General features: G+C 54.7%; 3 protein-coding genes across 9 annotated transcripts in view; 1 reads left to right on the top strand and 2 right to left on the bottom strand.

Annotated features, from left to right (window-relative positions):
• PRPSAP2 (phosphoribosyl pyrophosphate synthetase associated protein 2) overlaps positions 1-13,985 on the bottom strand; it is a 77,757-nt gene that overhangs the window by 18,831 nt on the left and 44,941 nt on the right. For 6 of the 7 annotated variants that reach the window (XM_066329889.1, XM_066329895.1, XM_066329896.1 and 3 more), the window contains exon 1: positions 417-907. The exons of the other annotated variant lie outside the window; for it this stretch is intronic. The gene's annotated coding sequence lies outside the window, so the exon portion shown is untranslated. Of the gene's footprint in view, positions 1-416; positions 908-13,985 lie in introns of those variants that run through there. 7 annotated transcript variants of the gene reach the window in all.
• LOC136367790 (chemerin-like receptor 1) lies at positions 2,783-4,675 on the bottom strand. The gene has a single exon (XM_066329583.1). The coding sequence runs from the start codon at positions 4,382-4,384 to the stop codon at positions 3,299-3,301; it is 1,086 nt and encodes a 361-aa protein (XP_066185680.1). The 5' UTR covers positions 4,385-4,675; the 3' UTR covers positions 2,783-3,298.
• Positions 5,988-11,590, top strand: SHMT1 (serine hydroxymethyltransferase 1). Its single transcript, XM_066329856.1, has 12 exons — positions 5,988-6,114; positions 7,075-7,192; positions 7,488-7,633; positions 7,935-8,050; positions 8,140-8,300; positions 8,464-8,545; positions 8,770-8,982; positions 9,227-9,343; positions 9,671-9,793; positions 9,979-10,095; positions 10,207-10,317; positions 10,700-11,590. Exons 2-12 carry the CDS (start codon positions 7,100-7,102, stop codon positions 10,867-10,869), a joined length of 1,449 nt encoding a protein of 482 aa, XP_066185953.1. The 5' UTR covers positions 5,988-6,114; positions 7,075-7,099; the 3' UTR covers positions 10,870-11,590.

Raw genomic sequence — 13,985 nt, 5'->3', positions numbered from 1 at the left:
AGGTTTGATACCAGCCTTGGCCCATACACTAAAAAGGTGGAAGAGCTGGAGGGAAGCAGTAAAGTGCAACCAGCAAAGAGTCCTCCCTAATTTGGTTCTGACCAGTACCAGCCCCAGATCAGCAAGAACAGATTAATGCCTATGCTGGGAGTGGGACCCTCACCCAGCTGCTACACCAAAAAAGGCTGAGCCTTACCCAGGTATCTTCAGTCTACCTCACTTACTGGCAGTATTACCAGCATCTTCACAGATAAGCATTCTACCAGAACCTCTCCTCTAACTCCCTATATTATTTCCTGCCTGATTTCAGCAAGCTCTGGAAGAGGTTCTGCTCTCAGACCACTGCACTGTCTTTGACCTTATCAAATATGTCAATCCCCAAGTTCAAGAGCGAGACACTTAAAAATTTTACTCACCAGTAAAGTCTCACCAGAAGAGAGGTGTGGGGTCTATGAGGCTTCCCAGAGGCTTTTATTGGCTCATTAAGCTCTCCTTAATGAGAATTTTCTCACCTGCTGCAGGGTCCCTCCCATTCATTTGCATTCACTATCCTGCTTCTGGTACTTTCAAGGATGTCACAGCTCCTGCTCCTTCCTCTTTCCTCATAACTATTCTGAACCCAGTTCTGATCTCCCTGTTGTCATCCAGGTTCCAGGGGGAAAATACTTTGTCCTCTTTTGTTACTGCTTGCCGCATCCTCCTTGCCTGGTTTCCTCCCTGACATCGCTGCAGCTTCTCCCAGCTCCAGAGTCACCTGCAATAATCTCTCCTCCAAAGCAAGGCAGCGACACCGCTGCTCCTGGTGAGATCCCTGACTTAAATGCTTGCTAAAAACTTGCTTGTTCTCTCAGCTAAGGGCTCCCCATGCACAGCCTGGACCACACACACCTCAATGCCTGGACCCCGAACACCCCAGTGGCTCTGCCCATCCCAGCCCTCTGTTTGTAAGGGCAGGGCTGTCGGATCGGCCCCTCTGCAGGACCAATGAGGCCTCACACCAGCAGGGCAGCGGGTTCAGCAGCTTTCTCAATGACTGCAAATACTGAGGGGTTCAGCCTGTTCCACTCCCACCATGGCATATGAAAGAGCCTTGACAGCAAAGCTGCGTCAGAGGAGGGCACAGCTGCCAAAGCAACTGTTCAGCCTCCTTGGATTGCCCGTTGGAAAGTATTTCCCCCTTTTTTTCATTCAAGCTTTTCTAGATAAGCATATGGCAAATGGAAATATCAGAGAGAATGAACTGCCTCCTAGCTGGGAATGAGGGACTGACAATTATCCCTGTGATAATGAGATAGTCTGAATGGGAGGGAACTCAATACAATGGGAGATTTATCTTGGAAGCAGTCCATTGGCAGCCTGGCTTGTCTTGCTGTCAGCACGGTTTCCGATTGCATAAAGGGCAGGGATCAGACCCAGGATGACAAATCCATCTCCATCTCAAGCTCATCCTGCTCCGTTACCTATAGCTTTTCCAGTGGTAATTCCTTAGATCATCCAGACACTCTGATTCACTTAAATCATGTTGTCCCATGGGAATCTGTACCCTCCTTGGATCTCCAAATGACCCCGAAGATTGCTTTTTTTCCTACCACAAACCAGGTCAACACTTCAAATCCTGACCTTCAAGGCTGCCAGGGTTGAGGAGAGAGGCAAGACAGGAGTCCAAGGCCTTGGTCCAACACTCACGGAGACTCTTGTCAAAGAGAATTATGTGGACTCTACAAACAGATAAGGAAAACCAGAAAGAGCAAACGTGGGTCTGCACAACCTTGACATGGCAATCGATGCTGTAGTTTACCTCCAGGAGCAAGTAAACAGCCCCAGAGTTACGTGCTGCACAGCAAACATTGCAGTTTTATCTCCATGACAGGCAGCAATTTGTGGCAAAGGTTAAATCTCTCTGCTCACTCAAGCCTGACATATGATGGTCATGTTACGTTCCCTGTTCTCAGCGGGTTTGTGCATGAATGGGAGGTTAAGTGCATTTGTGCCTTTAGGATCACGACCTTCATTCAATCCTGCATGGCCCAGCAGGCCCATAATTAATCCCCAACACGTTCAGGTGACAGCTCTCACTCGTAATGTCATCCATGCAGAACAGTGAGGTACGTGTAAATTCCTACATTCCAGCTAGGAGTCAGAGATTTTCCAGCCACCGGAGGAGGGAAGCTCCAAGGCAGGTTTCTGACAGGATGAACAGGACAATTGGTAGGTTGGACTAATTTACAGGTAAATTGGGTAGGGCAGGAGAGGGAGGTGTGATACAGTCGCTGCTCGCTCAGCTGCCGAAGATGGGCTGGAAATGACAACAGCTCAGTGCTGTCATTCCCTGCTAAGTGGACAACATTTACTACTCACAAAAATGCAAGAGTTTCAGAGGTTTGTGAAGCCTGTAAGAAAGGCCCCACCTTCTTCATCCTGGACAGTTTGCAAACACGAAGCTTGGCCAGACTCAGCTCAGCCACTTGTTCTTCTTTCTCCTCCCAATCACTGGTTTTCAAATGTACCCAAAGGTCTGAAACCCTTTGATTTATCAGCAAAACCTATGGTTTATCAGCAATAAACCATAACCACGATCTGGCAATCAGATGCCCCAGGCAAGTCCTCACACCCAGGTCATGTCTTGTCTGCCTCACCCACAGAGCTGCTGCTAACACCAGTGGTTTGTTTCCAAATTCTAGATATTTAATCTTTTTATCTACTTGTTCTGTTATCGAAGATGAACCTGCTCAGTCAGGTTGGATCAAGTGTTTTATCCCACAGGCAACACAACAGGCTTGGGTATGTTTTACACAAGTTTATTTGGGTTGATACTCATTCACCAACAGCACAAAGTATCAGATCTCTGCTATTTAAGGGCTGAAAACATGTCAAACACAAACAGAGACAAGCATTGCTCAGAAATACTTATGCTGTACATCAAATCTGAGTAACAGCAGCATGATAACTGATTTGTCCTGCCTGAGGAGAGAAAAGATGAGTGTCCTACTCACTATTCCATTCCCCACAAAATTATATACAGCTATTGCATTTAACCCTCTTCCTATAAAGGCTCCATAAACAAGAGTCAAAAGGCACAAGGAGTAAAATGCTGCTACTTTGACCCACCTTGCTGCAGCTCCAGAGAGTTCTTCCATTCCCACTGTGTGTTAAATCATAGCATATTTGAGACACCTCCAAAACACGAAATCACGCCTCGTTAGCAAGTGCAGCCCTTCACAGTCTCCAGTCCCATGATTTGAGCTCTGAAATGATGGAAACTACAGGGAAAAGAACCTCATTCCACACCAGCAGCTGCTCAGGCCCTTGGGACCTCTACTTCCGAAGCAGACCTGGACTTGCGGCGGCTGGTGAGGCTGCCCAGGACCGACTCCTCACTGAAGGCCCCTTCAAAGGTCGACAGGATGGACTGGCGAAACTTCTCCTTGAAATCTGGCCCCACAAAGACATACAGGATGGGGTTGATGCAGCTGTTGAAGAAAGCAAGGCTGGAAACCAAGGGAATCCCTATGTAAAGGGCCAGTTTCATCTCATGGCTGGAAGAGTTTTTGGATATTTCCAGCAAGGAGAAGACGTGATAGGGGAAATAACAGAGGAAAAACGAGATTGTGACAGCAATGATGATTCTGTAGGGCTTTGCAGAGTTGGCCAACTGCCTTCTTTTCAGCTTGACAGCCACGACGCTGTAGCAGATGAGAATCACCACAAAGGGGATGAGGAACCCACATAAGAACCGCGTGACAATCATGGCTTTGTGCCGCATCCTCCACAGCCTGCGCGTTGCCTCGGACGTGTAGTCATCGGACAGCGCAAAATTATTGTAACAGCTGGTGACGTTCCTGGAACTGACCACGGTGTCCCGAAAGACGAGGTACGGGGAGCTGAGCAGGACAGCCAGGACCCACGTCCCCAGCGCGACCCTGGCCGCCAGCTCCGGGCTCCTGTGGTTGTGAGACCAGACGGGAAAGGCCACGGAAACGCAGCGGTCAATGCTGATGACCGTCAGGAGGAAGACGCTGGCAAACATGTTGAGGAAGGCGATGGTGCTGTTCAGCTTGCACAGGAGCTTCCCAAAGGGCCAGTGGAAGCCCAGGGCGGTGTAGGTGATGCTGAGGGGCAGGAAGAAGGTAAAGATGAAGTCAGCTATGGCCAGGTTGAGGAACCAGATGGAATTCACCGTCTTCTTCATCTTGAAGCCTGCAATCCAAATGACGAGGCCATTCCCTGTCACCCCCAGCAGACAGGCGATGCTGTACACCACCATGGAGAGGATGTGCATGGTCTTCTGGAGGCCAGAGTAGTAGTCATGGTCAGTGGCGTTCTCAGGCTGCTCTGTGGGGCAGCTGGCAGAGAAGGCGGAAGGGGAGGAAGAGGTGCTGTCCATCACTAGCAAGCCTAGACCTGAAATCACAACAGAGCTGTTATCTGCAGCTCAAGAGAGTTGAAAATCTTTGCCAGCAACTGTGCACAAAATGTGTGTGAAAAGCCAGATTAGGTAAATGAATTTATAATTAATATAAAGTCCTTCTCTATAGCATGTGCAGCCCCTCACAGAAATCACCTTGACCAGAGACACCAACCCCAGTTTTGCTGCTGGTGTCAGTGTCTCAGAACAACACCTTCATCAACAGCCCACAGCAGCAATCCAGTATGGGCCATCAGCAAAGCCCTGGAAACTCAAATCCCCCCACTGTGCGGAGTCCTCTTTGGATGATGAGTAACAAATTATGACTATCTAGATTGGTAACAATGATGTTAACAGAGACTGTTTCTTCACCAAGCACCTTCCAGGGAAGGGCATAACACCTGAGCTGTATCCAAGTGTAACCATAGGCCCTTTACCCACCCACTACCCTCCGGTGAACCCACCCTTTCCCTTCATCTTTCTCCGGTTCATCCTGGCACTTGCCTTGGCAGATCCTGGCAGGATTCACCCAGCTGTTCCTTGGCTGCTCTGCCCACAGCGGGTGGTCTTGCCCTCCTGACTGACTCCGCTTCTGCTGCTCCGCTCTAGGGTGATTCACACTGCCTCGCCCCATTTTCCCATGGCTTGGGATCACGAGGAATTTAGTAGGATCACTTATTCCTTAACCCTCTTCCTCAATTTGTGGTGTGTTGATTTAACCCTTGAAGCCCCAGAGGTTGCATGTTCCCTGGGGCCGGTTGGCCAAGCCCACTCACTAACTCGGATTTGATGAATGAAGAAAACACGGCCCCTCTTCTGCGTGCTCCATTCATCCCCCTGGCAGCTCTCCCTCCTGAGCACCCAGAAATCCCTCTGGGGTGTCCTGCCGTGAGTGGGGACAGGGCCAGCTCTGCTCCCCACAGCAGCGACAAAGTGCCCACCCTTTGCCAGGGCCTGGCACACCAGCTGTCCTGGACACATGGTCTTGGCTGGGGGGTTTTGGGGGTGCCGGGAAATGCTCCCTGCCCGGTGCAGGGTGTCGGTGTCCCTTCCTTTGGCTCACGGATGAAGTCGTGGGACCGTGGGAACACCGCAGGGCTGGGGGAGTAGCACCTGGGGGTGCACGGCACGCAGGGCTGGAGCTGTGGGTGACGGCAGAGTGAGGGTGACGGCAGAGGGGTGACGGCAGAGGAGGGGTGACAGCACCGGGCCCCCGCCCCCCGGCCAAGGTCACCCGCGCCCCGGGCGCCACGTGCGGCCGCGCCGCCAGCCCCGCCCCGGCGCGGGCCAATGGGAGGCGGAGAGCGGAGGGAACGCGGCGCTGATTGGCTCAGGCGCTCTCCGAGCGTATTCCCCGCCGCCGCTCCCGGGGCGGAGCGCGGCGCTGATTGGTCGCGGCGCGGAGGGGCGGGGCCCCGTCGGGCTATGGTAGCGCGCGGAATCCCGCGCGGTGTCGGAAACAGGATCGGGTAAGGACCGAGCGGGGCACGGACCGGGACCGGGATCCGGGCCCGATCGGGGCGTGCGGCGTGTGGCGATGGGAGGGCAGGGCTGGGACACGACAGTGGCCGGGCAGCGCCGGTCCCCTTCACCCGGGGCAGGGCAGAGGGGCGCGCCACCAGGCTCTCGGGATGTGGAAGGTGATGGAGTCGGGATACAGGGGGTGCGGAACTAGACGGAGATAGAGCTTCGGGGATGGTGTTCCCCAGGTGAGGTGCCAGATGTCCACCATCAGAGTGGCATGGTGGGGGGGGTCTCATCCTGATTGGGAATGGCAGCTCTGTTCCCCCTGAGCCAGAAGCAATGAGTGTTAGTGCTCAGCAGCCTGTGCTGCGGGGACATGCAGGACCCAGGCATCCTGCCCAGAGCCAGAGCACTTCCCCGCAGCCCTTTGCCCAGCCCAGTATCTCTGGCAGTGGGGATTCCCACCCTGCCAGTGAGGCCTGGGCTTGGGCCAGAGCATGGCTGAACATCCCTGCCCAGCATGAGGGCAGCGTGAATGGACTTCGGCAACTTGGCACAAGGAAACCACGTGGAATTGCTTAATAACCTGCTCACGGACCTTCACCCGTCCTTGCGGGGTTAATGAGTAAAAAGATGCATTGTTTTCTGCCAAGGCAGCAGCTGAGCTGTTACTCCTTCCCTAAGAGCAGCAGTGGCATCAACTGGGCTGGAGGGCTCCAGCCAGGCCTGGGCATCACCCATGCCATGGTACCAAGCAGAGGCAGAGCTGCTGCCTCTCAGGGCCTCTCAGCTCTACAAGATGCTTCAGTCAGAGTTTGGGGCAGGACTCTGACCTGCTGGGGTTTTGCCAAGGGAAAGCAGCCAAGAGGTTTAAGCATGGTGGTCATTGTAGCGTGTGTAAAATCGAGATCTGTGGGTATGAGCACTTCACTGCCCTTGAAATTAAACATCAGGCACTGCTGAGCTGGGCAGGGGGAGTTTAGGGAGGGGCGATGATGGGGAAGTATCAGACATTATCAAAGCACTGTAATTAACAAACCAATCTTAAATCAGCAGAAGAAGCCTGAGGGTTATGTGTTTTTTCCTCACCCAACAGCCCATGGCTGTTCTCAGGGAATACATGGGATGGCAGCAGGCAGCACACAGGGAGATGTGGAGGCACACAGCCCTGTTGCCATCCCACAGACTCCCTGCTCCCCTGGCAGGTGACTTGGACGCAGCAGCAGCACCATGGCGAACTCAACACAGGGCCTCCCCAGCGCCGAGCTCTGGGCCTCCCATAACAAGATGGTGATGGAGCCACTGGACACCAACGACCCTGAGGTGAGAGCCCCTTCCTGGCTCCTGCCCAGCTGCTTCATTCATCCCCCAGCCAGCTGTGTGGATGCTGCCCTTATCGAGCCAGGGACATGGCAGGGTCCAATGCTGAGCTGCTGGAACCTATCCATCCTCTGTGCCCTCTCTGTGATTGGTTGGGATCAGCTGCAACAAGAAGGGATCGTGTCTCCATTCTCCAGCACCTTTCCAGGCCCCTCTCCAAGCCCCATCCCTGTGGTAGAGCATCCACATCTTTGTGCAGAGCCAGTATGGGTGAAGCCATTTCTCTTCTCTCCCAAAGGTGCACAGCATCATCAAGAAGGAGAAGCAGCGGCAGAGGTTGGGGCTGGAGTTAATTGCATCGGAGAACTTTGCAAGCCGAGCAGTCCTGGAGGCCCTGGGATCCTGCATGAACAACAAATACTCCGAGGGTTACCCAGGACAGAGGTATGGGGCTGGGGCCAAGGCCCACCAACCCAAACCCTCGCAGGGTGGGAGAGGAACGCCCCATCCTGCCAGGCCTCACCTCAGAGAAGGAAGTGATGTCCTTATGCTGGCAGCCAAGCTCTTCCAGGACAGGCTCTGACCTTCTCAGCCTCTGTCCTTGGCCACACACAGGACAGTCTCAGCAGGGTCATGTCTGCTGTGGCTGCACAAACAGGGCATCACCCGTTTCTCCCCGGCTTGGTCACAGGGACTGTTCTGAGTAATGAATTTGGTTTTTAACCCCTGCCCTGTCCTTTTGCAGGTACTATGGTGGGACAGAGTTTGTGGACGAGCTGGAAAGGCTGTGCCAGAAGCGAGCCCTGGAGGCCTACAGGCTCGACCCCCAGAAGTGGGGAGTCAATGTCCAGCCCTACTCAGGTATTGGGGTGCTCAGGAGAGCCAGGACAGTTGCCCAGGCTTCTGTGTGCCCCAGCAATCATAACCAGCCCAGTGTACTCTTGCTGCAGGGTCACCCGCAAACTTTGCGGTGTACGCGGCCCTGGTGGAGCCCCACGGCAGGATCATGGGGCTGGACCTGCCCGACGGTGGCCACCTCACCCATGGGTTCATGACAGACAAGAAGAAGATCTCTGCCACCTCTGTCTTCTTCGAGTCCATGCCCTACAAGGTACAGAGAGCTCCAGCTGGAACCAGGATGCAGTTATAAATGTTGGTGCCTCTTAAAGTTAAAAGTACCAGCATCAGGCTGCCAGCACCCCCTCCTGCAGGACAGCACTGCAGCTGATCTTCACCACAGTGAGATGGCTGAACCCTTCCTCTTCCTCTCCCAGGTCAACCCCAAGACCGGTTACATCGACTATGACCGGCTGGAGGAGAATGCCCGGCTCTTCCACCCCAAGCTGATCATAGCAGGTGAGGGTCACACCTGTACCAACCTCCCTGGTGGCACAGCCTGGGTGGGGGTGGCTCCCTGAAGCCAGCAGCAGCCCTGTAAGCCCATGGACGCTGCAGTGCCAGGAGGAAACCTCCAACACAACCCACACAGAAGGAGCTTGGGCTGTCCAAGCCTGGTCCTGGGGCTGTCCCAGGGTCCTGCATGTCAGCTCCTGTGTCCTCCTCACCACCTGTCCCCGCAGGTGTCAGCTGCTACTCACGGAACCTGGACTACGCCCGCATGCGGAAGATTGCCGACGACAATGGGGCCTATCTCATGGCTGACATGGCCCACATCAGCGGGCTGGTGGCCGCCGGCGTGGTGCCCTCACCCTTTGACCACTGCGACATCGTCTCCACCACCACCCACAAGACCCTGCGGGGCTGCAGGGCCGGCATGATCTTCTACCGCAAAGGTGCCTGACCTGGCCGGGGTGCCGGCATAAACACTGCAAGTTAACGCTCCTTCCTGCTCTAACTGGGAAGGAGGGAGGCCAGGAAGATCCTGGAAGCGTCTGGGGAGCCTCCCTGGGCTAACTCAGGCTCAGATTTGAAGAGGAACAAGCACTGTTGCCTGCTCTGAGTGGCCAGGGGGTGAAAGCAGCTCGTGGGAGAAAGGTGGCTGTGCTGCCTTGTGACCGTGTCCTCCCTGTCTCATAGGCACCCGCAGCGTGGACCCCAAGACAGGCAAGGAGACCCTCTACAATTTGGAGAGCCTCATCAACCAGGCGGTGTTCCCGGGGCTGCAGGGAGGCCCACACAACCATGCCATTGCAGGTAGGCAGCCAGGCTGGCTGCCAGCTCCAGCACAGCAGGGGGATGTCCTGGCAGGGCTCTGACCCCCAGCAGCAGCACAGGAGGCTCCAGCTGCCCCACAGGGCTCACAGCCTGGGGACACTGTGGCAAAAGGCAGCTGGTTGATTGCCTGAGGAATGACCAAGCCTGTCTAACCCTGTGTTTTGACTCATGGTGATGCCACCAGCCTGGTTAGGGGAAAGGAAGGATCAGTCCATTAGTTTTTTAAGCTCCAGCATGGCTTCTGCTGGCAGTGCCATTGCTGGTGGGAGCCTCCCAAAACTGACCCTGGCCTGCCTCTCTCTGCAGGGATCGCTGTGGCGCTGCATCAGGCCATGACACCTGAGTTCAAGGCTTACCAGCAGCAGGTGGTGGCCAACTGCAAGGCACTGGCATCAGCACTGATGGAGATGGGCTACGACATTGTCACAGGTGAGGACACGTCTTGGCAGTGGGATGGGGCCGACCCTGGCAGCACTTCATGGACACCATGGGCAGGGCTCTGTTGCTGCAATGCCTCACCCCTTGTTAAATCTCAAGTCTTCTTTTGCTGAAGTTTCCTTATGGGAGCAGCATTTCCCCAAGCCCACATGCTCACCAAGCCCCTCTCTTTGCAGGGGGCTCTGACAATCACCTGATCCTCGTGGACCTGCGCAGCAAAGGCACAGACGGCGGCCGTGCCGAGCGGGTGCTGGAGCTCTGCTCCATCGCCTGCAACAAGAACACGTGCCCTGGTGAGGGATCCCACAAGCCCTGCCAGCTCCTGGTCCGCTCCAGGAGCCTGAAATCTCACAGGGGGTGGTTTCAGTGCCAAGTTTGGTGACGTGTGCCTCGTTGTGGTGCAGGTGATGTCAGTGCCCTGCGCCCCAGCGGGCTCCGGTTCGGGACACCGGCTCTCACCTCGCGCGGATTCCGGCAGGACGATTTCCGCAAGGTGGCCCAGTACATCCACAGAGGTGAGTCTGTGCGGCGGGGCCTCAGCTCCGGCACCAGCCTGGGCCAGGGCAGCTCCCCCGGGTGAGCCACGCTGGAGCCATCCCCACAGCTGGCATAGGAGCACACCCACAAATTAGGAATAACCACATCTGGATGTGGGGAGGACATCTGGCCACAGCTGGGACCAGCCAAACTCACCCCACTGCCCTAACCCTAACCCTGTCCCTCTCACAGTTTTGTCCCAGTTGTCCTCAGGAGTTCCAACTTGTTTCCCAGGGCAGCAAGCCCCTGAGATGGGAAGAGGGGAGGGAGTAGGACTGTGTCCCAGGGAGCAGCAGGGCTGGGAGAGCCATGGGATGCAGCAGCTGTGAGGGCTGACCAAGACATCTCCCATCCTGGCAGGGATCGAGCTGGCTCTGCGTGTGCAGAAGGATATGAACCCCAAGGCCACGCTGAAGGAATTCAAGGACAAATTGGAGGACCCAAAATACCGTGCGGAGCTGAAGGCACTGAAGGAAGAGGTAGAAGCCTTCGCAGCCACGTTCCCGCTCCCAGGGCTGCCTGTCCTGTAAGGGGACACTGCCATGCCCGCTCCCAGAGCCACAGAAGTACCCGGGATTGTGGCATGCTCACAATCCCCAGCCTGAGACCAACACCCCAGTGCCTCCTTCCAGCACTTCTCTGTGGAACTGCAGCAGCAGCTCTTCCTTTAGCCCTTACTCCCCTTTCCCCTCCCACATGGGGCACAGGGACCCCGTTAGTACAACCCCCATGGGGACACCAGCCGTTCACCACTGTGTCACCACTGTGTCACCACTGTGACTGAGCACCAGGTCACCCTCACCTACATGGCCAGGTGCCATCCAGCTCCTGCTGGCTGTGGAGCAGCAGATGAGATTTAGGCTGCTCCACATTCCCTGGACACCCTACCCCAGGCAGTGGATGGGGCTCCAGCTGCCCAAGAAACCTCACAGACACTAAAGGTCCCCCTGGCTTCAGCCTCGAGGATTCCCCTTCATCCTATGTGCCTTGCCACCTCCACAGGCTATGACAAGGCCAAGCCTTGTCCTGAACATCCCTCCTGGGATCACTATCCCATCCTAGCCAGATCCTCCAGTATTTTCTCAGACCCCTTGGAACAAAGCTTAGGTTGAACCATTTTTTAATAAGCACGGTAAAATTTAACCACGATGTATGACAAGAATAATAAGCTTTAAAAAATACGACCAATTTTTTTTTTTTTTTTGTATTTCAAAAATATCTGAACCCAAATAAATATTTTTTTTAAAAGTACATTTCTCAGACTAGTCATTTGGTGTTAACATCTGTTAAACTCTTGTGCAGTAACACTTACAGCACGACACTAAGACATGCTTCTTGGATTCCTCCCAGTCACACTCGCCCTAACTACTGACGCAAGCATTCGGCACACACAGGCACACACACGGAACTCAACATGCAGGAATAGGATACAGTGCTTTTAAAATAAGATGAGAATTCATCACAGCCTCCTGGCAGCCCTCAGAGGCAGCTCTGAGCCCAGCCCCATCCCCGTACCAGCAGCCGTGCTGCCGGCAGGACTGGGTACCCTGCTTCTGCCTTCCAGTTTAATCAATCTCGGGGAGCAGTGGGTGGGGGGTTTGTGACCCCTCCAACGCTGGGGTGCAGTTTGGTGCTCTGACATTGTGCTCTGGGGCAGGTGTTCTCCTGCAGCCTGGGCAGCTCCCTGAATTCCCTCAGACCCTGTTACGGGAGCCTTCTCACTGTGCTGCTACAAGCCCCGGGTCCTGCCCAGCTCCTGGAATCTGCAGTGTGGGTTGGCCCCCACCACCAGACCAGGGGGCTCAGGACCCTCACGCTCAATAAAACCCAAAGAACTGGCCTGAGGGCACAGAGCCATCAGCTCCCACCCCTGGAGTGCCTCTCCCACCACGGTGAATATTGCTAGAGTATAGGCAGCTCCTCCCTGCCAAGGCAAGGCAGCTGTGGAGCTGCTCAGAAGTGATTGCTATTAGATGAGAGGAAGTCTGAGCACTGTTCTCTGAGAAATGAAACCTTTGTAGGGTTAAGATCACCTACAGCTATGGCTGACCCTCCTGGGGTGGGAGCTGGAAGCAGGGAGTTAGTGGAGTGCAGAGCAGGGGCTGGGAAGAGCAGGAGTGGGAAACAGGAGCCCTCCCTCCTGGCCGGGAAAGGCTTCTGCTCTGATGAATTCTCGGGCAGGTCCAACACCTCCTCCCCCCGGCAGGAGGAGGGAGCCAGCGTGGCCGTTCGAGAGCAGGGACATGCTGGGATGGCAGCACTCACGGAAGCAGGGGACGGCCATGCAGGGCACCGCTGGCTCCGGCAGCTGAAAGGCTGGTGAGGATGGCACTGCCACTGCCAGGAACCCGCCCTGCTCCTGGTGGAAGGATGGCTCAGGCAAGACGACGACACACGTGGCAGAACTCACGGCGGGAGCTATCAGTGCAAAGGTTGTGTGGCTTGTTGTTGTTAGTCTGTGAAAATCAGAAATTGGTGAGGTACCACACCAGAGATGGAGAAAAGTCCTAAAGTGCCAATACAGGGATCTGTACTGTACAGGAGCAGAAGAACAGAGACAGAGAAATTACAGAGGAAAGAGGAATTCAGCTCCCAAACACCAGTTGTGCTTGGAATACCCCCAGTCTCTGCCACCATGAGCAGAGAGAGCTCCAAACGCACTGAGGTGCCACAGCTCGGTGTTAACTCCTCCTTTCCAGTCCAAGTTCAGAGGTTACACTGCTGAGAGGAGGATAAGCACTCCAGGGCGTCTTTCTCCACAGCTCCCAGTTGCAGATAATCCTAGAGCTCCCGCTGGGAATCAGGAATCGAGTGATGTTCCAGCCAAGCCCTCGGGGCATCCTCCCCAGTCAGAGCTGCTTTGTGGCAGAGAGGTGAAGCAGGTCAGACAGGTGGTAGTGCAAGTATTGCTCAACACGCCTTGAATATCAGATACTACAGGTTGGACAGAGGGAGCAAGAAGTGAGTTATTTATCAATTTATGAGCACAGCTGAACACTGCAGGTTGACACCACTGTGACTAAGATGAGCCACCACGAATCATTTCTGCCACTCCACGCTGGAGGAAGACATGAGTCAGCAGGAAAAAAGTCTGTCCCTCCCTCCTTAAACCCAAACAGCACTAGGTAGTTTTTCAGCAGGAAACAAGCTCCTGTTTTGAGCACTGCTCCAAAGCAGGATGCTGAGAGCTTTCATCTACCTGGTGTCACCTGCATTACTCATCTACCGAGATGCCTCTTCCCCCAGGGAATCTCACCTCAGCTTTAGTGTGGAAGTTTGGGTGTGCATGAATCCATCAGGGGACACCTTGAGTCACTTCAGGAAGCAGCCAATTTTATGGACACAGAGGCCTTTCACCAGCAGACTCAGTGCACATGAGACAGAAGGGCACAGGTAGGACAGGAAAAGGCTTTGAACATGCTATAAAGGTGAGCAGCCTCAGAGAGACACTGCTCACCTTCAGCAAAGGCCACACCACTTCCAACCACGACCTCAAAACACCATCACAAGCAACCCCTGACCCAGGAAATCTCTCTGGAGTGTAGCACAAGGCCAACTTGCCTGAGCCACCACAAACAGCAATAACCTTAAAAACAGCTTTTCTGTCCTGTTAGTTTATACCCCAGAGAGCCCTTTCCAGGGGAGG

This window comes from Sylvia atricapilla, chromosome 15 (assembly GCF_009819655.1).
Source record: "Sylvia atricapilla isolate bSylAtr1 chromosome 15, bSylAtr1.pri, whole genome shotgun sequence".
Taxonomy (NCBI): Eukaryota; Metazoa; Chordata; class Aves; order Passeriformes; family Sylviidae; genus Sylvia; species Sylvia atricapilla.
Note: the sequence above shows the minus strand (reverse complement) of the source record. Positions and strands in the feature narration are given on the sequence as shown.

Coding starts and splice junctions, on each gene's coding strand:
- SHMT1 (XM_066329856.1), top strand. CDS start 7,100: ATGGCGAACTCAACACAGGGCCTCCCCAGCGCCGAGCTCTGGGCCTCC. Junction 8,301..8,463: donor TCGAGTCCATGCCCTACAAG/GTACAGAGAGCT, acceptor TTCCTCTCCCAG/GTCAACCCCAAGACCGGTTA. Junction 8,983..9,226: donor CATGATCTTCTACCGCAAAG/GTGCCTGACCTG, acceptor CCTGTCTCATAG/GCACCCGCAGCGTGGACCCC.
- LOC136367790 (XM_066329583.1), bottom strand. CDS start 4,384: ATGGACAGCACCTCTTCCTCCCCTTCCGCCTTCTCTGCCAGCTGCCCC.